General features: G+C 40.7%; 1 protein-coding gene across 10 annotated transcripts in view; it reads right to left on the bottom strand.

The window, feature by feature from the left end:
- LOC111869826 (protein hu-li tai shao) overlaps window positions 1-10,130 on the bottom strand; it is a 159,252-nt gene that overhangs the window by 48,248 nt on the left and 100,874 nt on the right. For all 10 annotated transcript variants that reach the window (XM_023861618.2, XM_023861615.2, XM_023861623.2 and 7 more), the window contains 3 exons: window positions 5,341-5,493; window positions 3,277-3,466; window positions 499-650 (listed from right to left, as the gene is read on the bottom strand). In XM_023861618.2, the coding sequence (XP_023717386.1) occupies window positions 499-650; window positions 3,277-3,466; window positions 5,341-5,451 (453 nt within the window). In that variant the 5' untranslated portion in view covers window positions 5,452-5,493. The remainder of the gene's footprint in view (window positions 1-498; window positions 651-3,276; window positions 3,467-5,340; window positions 5,494-10,130) is intronic.

Below are 10,130 nucleotides of genomic sequence, written 5' to 3'. Positions count from 1 at the left end.
GTATAGGATATTGATGGGAAAGCCAGAATTAAAGAGACCACAGGGAAGACCAAGGCGTAGGTGGGTGGACAATATTTGAATGGATCTTAGAGAGAGAGGATGGTGTTGTTATGGATTGGACAGATCTGGCTCAGGATATGGACCAGTGGAGGGCTCTTGTGAACACGGTAATGAACCTTCGGGTGCCATAAAATGCTGGGAAATTCTTGAGTCGCTGCTGAATTGGCGGCTCCTCCAGAAGGGCTCAGCTCCATGAGTGAGTAATTGAGTGAGTAAGTAAGTAAGTAAGTCAGTAAGTAAATGAAGGTATACTGGCATGAGAGTTTAATGAGTACCCATGTAAAGAAGAAACTAGAATATCCTCAATCTGTAACAGTGGAACTCGTGCCAACATTATGTATGAAATTATGTTAATAACTTTTTATATTTGGGTTATGAATTAAAACAGATGAAACCTTTCTATATATATATAGCCTTTTCTGATTGCTGAGCACTCACCGAGATCTGGTTATAAACGCCTTGAGTCCAACCATACAGATCCATCAACCTGTAGGCCGATGCCAACTTACATCGCAGTATCTTTTCTCCTTTAGCGTAACCCATGCTTTCCACACCTCGAATGTCATTAATGGGAACAACACAATTTGAACCTGAAAAAAAAGTTACAAATAAATAAAAAACTGCTTCAATTTAAAATTCCATGAAGTAGAATCCTCCTTTACTCATGAATAGTAACAATACTGAGGGGGCACAGTAACACAGTTGACTCAGGCACTATGCTAAGAGCCAGAAGGTCGCAACTTTGATTCCCGATGAGGTCACTGGGTTTTCAATTAACCTTATCTTTCCAGCTGCCACTATGCACCTGGAGTTGACTCAGCCTCTAACAAAAATGAGTACCAGGAATCTTCCTGGGGGGAAAGGTCAGCCGGCGTGTAAGGCTCTACCTCACAACCGGCTGTCTAGAAAATGTGGGGGCCTCAACGTCTCACAACCCTATGAACCTCCATGGCCTATTACAGGGATAGCACTACCTTTATTTAGTAATAATATTGTGACATGACGCCTGAAATCAAGAACACTGGAACCAGAGTGGAAGTACATTGCTAGCCAACGGTTCGCCAAACACACATTCCCATGGCAATGAACACACATGGAATAATCCATTGCTAGGCAACGGTTCGGTAAGCATGTTTCGTGGCAACAGAAAAATAGAATAACATGAACTGTTCGAGGTGATCTATATTCAGGTCGCCTGGAAGTTGGTTCGGTTCAGGAGAGTTCAATCATTTGACATTCATAGGGGAGTTCAATGATTCAGTTACAACGGATTCTTCCGTTTGTCATTCATCACAGTGGAAGAGAAGACCCAGTAAGGATTTAAGCTAGTCTTATGCAGCCATTGACTGAGCTGTTATAATTGATTGTAACTGTAACAGAAGTGACCATAAATCCAATCATCCAATCCTGAACCCATTATATTCATCACTAAAACCCCTTATACTTGACAATATTATTGGCAGGCTATACAGTGCCGTATGATATGGTAACAATGAATAATAAATGGGGATGGACAGGGAAGGAGGTAGTCATTGCCTAATTTGAGCTAATACCCCAGCATTCAACACGAGGAGCCAAGGAAAATCATGAATACCTCTTCTGTCAGGAATGTCACTGTCAGCTAAGATTCAAACCAATCACCTTCCCACATACAAGTCAAAGTATTAACTATAACACAAACTCACTGAGTCAGAATCTTCTAAAGAAACTGACAGTTTCTTAGCAAATATAGAATTCCCTGCTTTTTATGGACTCCAAACATGTGGTCATGAGAGCCTGCCAGTGTTCCCTACTATTAGCCAGCTGAAAATTTCAAATTATAAATTTATGCAAATCATAACATAATTTACTAACCAGAATTTAAATAAATGAGCAAATCAAAACAGGTGGTCTAAGAAAAATAGCAAGAGTCAATTATTTTAAAGATAGTTGGCATAATTGGCAAAACAAATTGCCAATTGTACAGCTGACTTCATCAATAAAAAGGAACAACACAAAAGGCAAATATTAATTAAATGATCATTTCACGCAATTCCTATATTTCCCTTGTGTGCAAGGCCTGAGGCCAACAATGGGTCAATTTACCTAATGATTGGCATCTGTTATCAGCAATTTTAAGTTATATTACTGGCATGCATGCACATGAATGTGTATATGCAACTGACCACAAGTGGGAAAAAAAACTGTTTAATATCTTGCAACTATTTTTACTTTTGTTCCCTGTTAGTGTCTATGAGAACTACGTTTTTTGGGACTGTTTTACCAGGCACTGAAATGCACCATGAGGAGGAGGCTAATATGAAGCTGATAAATCATACTAAATCTTCAGAACTTCAAATTCATTACTCTCATAACATTTTCATCAGGCATCATACATAAACATATGCCACTGATAATTAGAGAACTTTTATGATGAATTAACAGTCAAGAATGACAGCAAAGGCAGAAAAACTAATATCCATGCTAATAACAAAAGCAAATTACTATTTCAGGCATGACAGGATATCCCTGTTAAGTCCCAAATGGCTGTCCTGGAATTCAACATTCTGTAAGCCAGCAGCCTCTGGCATGTTATCTTTCATAACAGTGCTAAATGTTGAATTGCTGTATACAACATAACCTCACAACAGATGGATAATGAAAAATGAGAAGCCATGAAAGCAAACTTCGCCCAGGACACTGTCTATCCTGACCAAGGATTTTATGATGTCCTTCAGTCCCTCCACGATAATGCAGGGGCAATACCTCTATCAGGCCACACCTTCTTCAAAATTCTTTCTAATTTACACTCGTCAATCACCGTACCATTCAACACTACAGTGTATATATACTTACAACATCATAAAATACCAGAGGGGGGAATTCAGGGAGCACAATTTGTTGCATAATATACCATTTTCCTAGGTTGCATCAGCTAAAAGATGTAATTTTAACCTTCATTACACCCTTCTGATGCAGTTTCAGAGATATAAATTACAAGGGATGAATAAACAGGGTCTCCCTAATCCTGTATGATTTTACCTCTTCTCTGAATTGTGGAATTCAAAACCATCCATTATTGTGCTTTAAAAGGTTAAGACAGCAAGGATAAGGATAAGGAGAGAGAGAGAGAGAGAGAGAGAAAGGCAGAGGACTGTAAAAAAAAACATAAAGAACTCTTACACCAACTACATGAAGTACTTTCACAAGCTACAGACAGAAGATAGTATTGCTCACTTTTGAACATGTGTCCAGAGTGAAGACGGCCACCCTGCACACCCATCATATCTGAGATCTGCTGCAATAAGCCTACTGGACCACCACCATCTTTCATCTGTAACTCGATGATCCGCTCCAACTCCTCACGGAACAGTCGACTGTTCATTATCATCTCCACTCGCTTCCGACGTTCCATTTCTCGCATATCCTGCAAAACATTTGACTCACGTGATGTAAAACGATCCAAAATTTTCAAATATTCATAATGATTGCAGATGGAAGGTTCTGTGTTGCGTGATAACCTTGAAGAGTGTTGTCTTCTGGGTTGCAACACCATGTCGTTTGGCAGAAGCCCACTGACATTTCAGTTTAATCTGTGGTGTCGAAGAGTATGCAGCGTAAAAAAAAAACTACCAAAATGTAGGCAGCCTGCTACCGCTTGCGCTTTGACACTGAAGATGGAGACAATCCATCCATCCAAAATGTATGGATACATACCGCACTGCATCCCAGAAGGTAAATATTCTTCAAGGTTATCATGAATTACAAAGTCTAACGTGATAACCCCTCTCAGCTTTATCAGTATCACAGCTAGGATAACTTGTTTCATATTTGATAACTCATGTGGGAATTTAAATTTATTTTCCCCTTCTCGCGTGAAAAGAGCAATGTGCGCTCATTTCAGCGTGAAAATACAAAGAACATTCTAAGAATGAAGTCAAAAGATATTAAAATTATTAAACTGTAATGAGGAATCTGTGTTTCTCATGCATTTGTAGAGCAATCACTTGGATTCTCTCATTCTGGGCACCTAACAAGGTAGAAATGATCATTATTTCATCGAAGTAAACAATGCCAAACCACAAACGAGATATACCAGTATACCAGTTTCCTCTTTCATCAATTATTCTTCTAAGTGAGCCACTGGATTTACAATGTTGACATATTGTCAGGAATGTTTTGCTACTAAAGCACCACTGACCATACATCAGTATTAAAAAAAACCTAAAAAAATTTTCTCAACCCTGGGAACAAATGTGAATCTGAGAGAAGCCAAACTTACAATTATGGCACACTAGGATAGACAAAGAGACAGAGTATTTCTCTAGATCTGCATTCATAAAATTGAAAGTTAGTGGGGTAGTGTCAATAGAATAGGAGAGTGAAAGAGTATCTCCAGGTTTTGGAGCCCAACACTTCAATATTTCAATAATTCACTTCATCACAACCTGTTTCCCCAGGATAATTATATTACGATTTTTCAAAAGGATACTTTCCGAGGAGTTTCTCCATGCATCTGTTTCCTATCCATGCTACATGTCTAGCCTCAGTGTAACTATACACACAATGCCATATAAACTGTGTACATCACAATGTTCCGTCATGCAATACCCTCCAACCCTTCCCCCTTCTTCGTGGCTTTTTGGAACATTTTAAACTTTCATCCACTGAATTAATTTTTTAATTGTTATGATGACCACTCAGGTATGGGGCAATTATAAATCCTTACATTCTCAGGACAAGAATATGAGACACTCCCATACTTCCACGTACAGCATACATGGTAACCCTAATCTAGTCAAACCATTACGTGACTTCTTAGTGTTAAATTCTGACATGTATCTCAAATTATTCACTCATGGAGCTGAGCCCTTCTTGAGAAGCTGCCATCTGTGCAGCTACTCAAGAACTTCCCAGCAGTTTATGGAACCCGAAGGTTCATTACCGTGTTCACAAGAGCCCTCCAGCGGTCCCTATCCTGATTTAGGTCAATCCAATCCATACCATCCAATCCTATTTCTCTAAGATCCATTTCAATATTGTCCACCCAACTACATCTTGGTCTTCCCAGTGGTCTCCTTCCTTCCGGCTTTCCCACCAATATCCTATTCACATTCCTCGTCTCCCCCATTCGTATGCATCTCAAATACCTTGTATATATCTCAGGTATATATTTACTTCATCCCACCTCCCCAAAACCCAATATGATGCTGCAGTCAACATTACATCCACACACCATGTTCTCCAGCACACATTAAGAACAACTCCATAATGCACTATACAGAATCAGATTAAACTCACGGCATCAATGTCAGCAGGTCGTAGCTTGTTCTTGTCTTCCTCATCAAATTCAATGCCATTTGTCTGTGGCTCAGCTGGTGGTGGCTGCCCTGCTTGACTTGTGTCTGCCATGCTGACCACCACACTTGCCTACTTTCCTCTGAATCGTTCAGTCTGTAAGAAAACAAACAGTTCAATTACTGAATGTGTTCGAGTAAAAGAAAATTTTGCGTTCTATTTCCTAAAATATGTGGTGAACGATATGACAAACTGAGATTTTATTTTGCTTGGACAGTATGGGGCACGCGGTAGCGTAATTGGTCGTGGCACTATGTTACAAGCCAGAGGGTCGAAGGTTCGATTCCATGTCACTAATATTTCCAGCCGCACTACAGTCCTGGGGTCGACTCAGTCTCTAACAGAAATGAGTACCAGGAATCTTCCTGGGAGTAAAGGGCGGCCGGAGCGTAAGGCTGACAACCATACCACCATCTATGAGCCGACTGTCTAGAAAACGTGGGAGCCTGAACATTTCACATCCCTGTGGGCCTCCACGGCCTGTTACAGGCTCACCTTTAGTATGGCAGTACTAATATTGTTGTAAGAAACCATACAGTGAAGACAGAAATGGAAAGACATAACAGGCGGCACGCGGCATTGTAACTGGTTGTGGCACTGTGCTGCAGGCTGGTAGGTCGCCGGTCTGTCCTGAAAATCTCAGGTTTCTATCAAATGCAGAGATTTCTAGCTACTTCTAATGCCCGAGGTTTTGAATATGCGGAGCTATATATTCACAACCCCATATATCTTCATGATGTTGTGCTTCATTAAATGCTGGCATTTACCTTATTATTTCTACATCCAAGTGGATGAACTATGAAGGCAGCGCTGAATTAGAGCTTTTCGTGGGCCTGATTAGATAAACAGGAGGACCCATTAAAAAAACAGCACTGCAGACGAATGATAAACCTTCTTGCCTGAATAATTACATCAACTAACAATTTCGTGACAGCCGATATTTTAAGAGCAAACACTGCTTTAACGAAATTCAGTGTTTTGACAAAAAAAAAACTGGAATCAGATCACTAAGGAATGTTAATTTCCAGCCGGATATGTGTAGGTACTAGACTACTGAAATGTTCATGAAACCCAACTCTTGGATTACCTAACGGCCATCAATCTGCCTGGCAACAACCACAGAGCTGCACCATAACTGAAAACGAGAGATACACGCGTGGGGTTTCCATCACCCCAAACTGACAAGACGCATTCTCTCTTTTGTCTTTCGAGTTTCATATAAGAATGTTTTATTTGTGGGTGTTTTTCTTCCTCAATGTCTGTAGGCTCATCGGCTTGCGATGCCTAAACTTAGCTAAAGTTAACTACATGTGCAAAAAGGACGCCAAAGGAAATGAAAATACGCTTACTATAATCATTATTTAAATTTAAATTCATCAGTTTCAATAATGAAAAGTTCTGGTGCGTTCAGGTCATCACGGCGGCGGCAACACGCAGTGTTAAGTTCCGAGTGTGAACACAATGTTTGCTCCTCTTTCGAGTCAGTCAACTTGTTTTAATAGACGCTGCAAACAAAGAACAAGCCACGGTGAACTGTCCCTGCCATCGGCACTCCAACGGCGAAACAAATTACAACCATCAAAACGCCGCATCTGTAAACAGGATGCTCTCAAAGAGCCCGTGATCTGGCCACCATCAAACAACGAAAGAAACAGGTTGTGCAACACATGAAGGGCCCTTAGAATCAGCAGTATTCTTCTGAATCAGTGGCTTTTAATGACGTATCATACCAACTGTAGCACAAGTTCAAGTGTAAAGCGCTGTTTTTAATAAAACCGATCACTTGCTGCGAGGTACAGAAGCAGGCAGTCTTTAAAGCTTCCCTGAATTTTCCGTCAAAGAAAACTGCGACCTTGTAAAGACGAACATTTAATGCCCGATACGTAAATTTTCTAAGGGGGACTGTTTCGATACAAACGTGATGAATGCTAATTTAAAACGTTTATGTAATAAAGCATAATTAGAATGCTCAAGTCGAGGAGGATGAGGTGGGCAGGGGATGTAGTATGAATGGGGGGACGAGGAATGCATATAGGATATTGGTGGGAAAGCCAGAAGGAAAGAGACCACTGGGAAGACCAAGGCGTAGGAGGGTGGACAATATTAAAATGAATCTTAGAGACAGGATGGGATGGTATGGATTGGATTGATCTGGCTCAGGATATGGACAAGTGGGTGGCTCTTGTGAACACAGTTATGAACCTTCGGGTTCCATAAAATGCTGGGAAATTCTTCAGTAGCTGCAGAATTGGCGGCTAGTCCAGAAGTGCTCAGCTCCATGAGTAAGTAAGTAAGTCCACTTTCAATTTAAAGCACATCTGTAGCTTTACACTCGTTTGATATCTCGTATCAAATGTAAATAATTCAATGACTCAGGCCTATTTGCTCTTATTCTGACTCAAAAGCAGATACGACCCGACATCAGAGAAATCCACAGACAACTGTGCGCACTCTGCTCTCGTTAACTCAGTTTATTTACACTGTTAGGCAATTCCATGGAGCACAGTCTTTAATGCAAATCTGATACTCCTCCGCTGGTGAAAATCTGTCTTTTATTGGTGCTGAAGATTCCTTAAAGTAGTCACAACAGCCTGCCTGAGCCACACAATCCAGTCCACACCCTCCCACTCTTATGTTTTTAATATTATCCTCCCACCTACGACCGCATTTTTCAGATATTGCATTCTTGCTACATTTCCCGCCCATCTGATCCTCTTCGATTTTTATCGCCCTAACAGTACTCATTCCTTGCAATGATGAAAGATTGGCATTTCTTTTGAATGTACGGCTGGGGGGGGGGTTACGTGGCACGTAACGTATGTTAATCGCCCTAAATTTCTCATCTGGAGAACTGAGAACCTATACACAGACATGTGAACATTAGGCTGTGGTCTTCTGGTCACGACAGTGTGTAGCCTGCTTGCGGTTACCAACATTTCGAAGGAGCCTCCGGCCTCCATGTTCTCCCCTCTCAAAACCTTAATGGCTAGCGCAAGGGAGAGACATACACCACCTGTGGTCTATGGTCCCGGAAGAAAGGAAAGAAGAAAGGTTTCTGTCCCCTTGGGGGGGATCACAGCCCAAGCTCCAAACACACATATAATCTAACAGGCGCCCATATTTAAAGTTAATGTACGGATTTAGTTTCGGGTGCATCGATACAACATTAACAGCTACATTACGTGAAAATGAAAACCGAACCTGGAAAATGTGGTCAGCTTTCAAACAATAAATCAACTTTAAAAGGCAAGGGGGTATTCAGAATAGCAAATACCGTGATTATAAATCCACTTAGGCCGCGCCATAGCTCAAGCGGTTAGTCGCTGGCTTCCCACCACGGCGGCCCGGGTTCGATCCCGGGTCTGGTCAAGTGGGATTTGTGGTGGACAAAGTGGCGCTGGGGCAGGTTTTCTCCGAGTACTTCGGTTTCCCCTTCCAATCTTCATTCCACCAATTGCTCCACAATCACCCTCACCTATCATCTGGGGCTGGTACAATAGGCCAGAAGTGGCCGCAGTACAAGGGACTTAGTCCCACCCCACTAGTAATAAAAATAATCCACTTCGCTGGAGTACAGTCTTTCCATTTACTTCTTCACTGCAAAAGAGGTGGTTCCTCATTTCTGACGATACTATAAATTCCATCGCACATGCGACTAGAAGCAGTTATCAATAGGGACAGGATTTTAATGCAAATGCATATTTCTTTCTTGCAACCCGAAAGTATGCTCGTTTGGATATATGTATGAATTACTTAATTTCTTAAATTTTGGACATGGTTTGATAGTGCATATAAATGCATATGTTGCCTGTTTTATGAACAAGCATCATATTTTCGAAGATCTCTATTTATACTGCATATTTCCTTTTTAAAATGTTTATCATACATATTTTTTAATTTTATGTTCAAATTTTCCATCATGGTCGTGTGTATACAATTTTTCTTTTCCGTATTAGAATATGTTTCATATTTCACTCAACATTTCATCATGATTCATATTTCTGATGCAATACCCAGGACGGGACTTCCCCGATCCCTCTACTAGTAACTTGCCTCATCCGCGTACCATCAAAGTGGCCGCGAAGAGATTAGTCGGAAGCGTTCACATGTAGCCGCTATCAACGTAATGCCTTTCAACCGATAAGGGACTTCACTTATTTATTTCCGAAGTCTCCATGAGGTTCGTAACGCTTCTTCATTTGAAGCTGGGGGCCATTCACATTAGTGGTGACTAGTCTGTAGTTAAGTTTGTTTAGCTTTCTGTAGTCATGCCGAAAGTGAAAGTAAGTCAGAAAACTAAATTATAGCTGTATCAGCAGCNAAGGAGAGATGATAAGTACGGATAATGAAATTCTTTATTGCCGAACGTGTGAGAAAACAGTTGGTTGTGAAAAACGCTTTCAAGTGCTTCAGCATTTGAACACTAATACACAAAGAGAATATTAAAATTAAATCCACGAAAAGTGCCCCTGTTAAAAAAATTGCTTAGTGAATTTTCTAATAATAGTTTTTCGCGGTTTTCCTTTGATTTATGCGGAGCCTTTTTAGCGGCAGATATTCCGCTGTGGCAACTAACCAGTCCTACTCTGAGAAACGTCATAGAGAAGTATATATAGTGCAAATTGCCGGATGAATCTACTGTGCCCAAAAATTACGTGAAGCAGTGTTACGATCTTACAACTGAAAGCATTATACATAAGATTCAAGATAATTTTGTGTGGGTATCAATCGAC

The sequence above is a fragment of the Cryptotermes secundus genome, unplaced genomic scaffold (assembly GCF_002891405.2).
Source record: "Cryptotermes secundus unplaced genomic scaffold, Csec_1.0 scaffold286, whole genome shotgun sequence".
NCBI classification, from domain to species: Eukaryota; Metazoa; Arthropoda; class Insecta; order Blattodea; family Kalotermitidae; genus Cryptotermes; species Cryptotermes secundus.
This window is presented reverse-complemented; position numbering and strand designations above follow the sequence as displayed.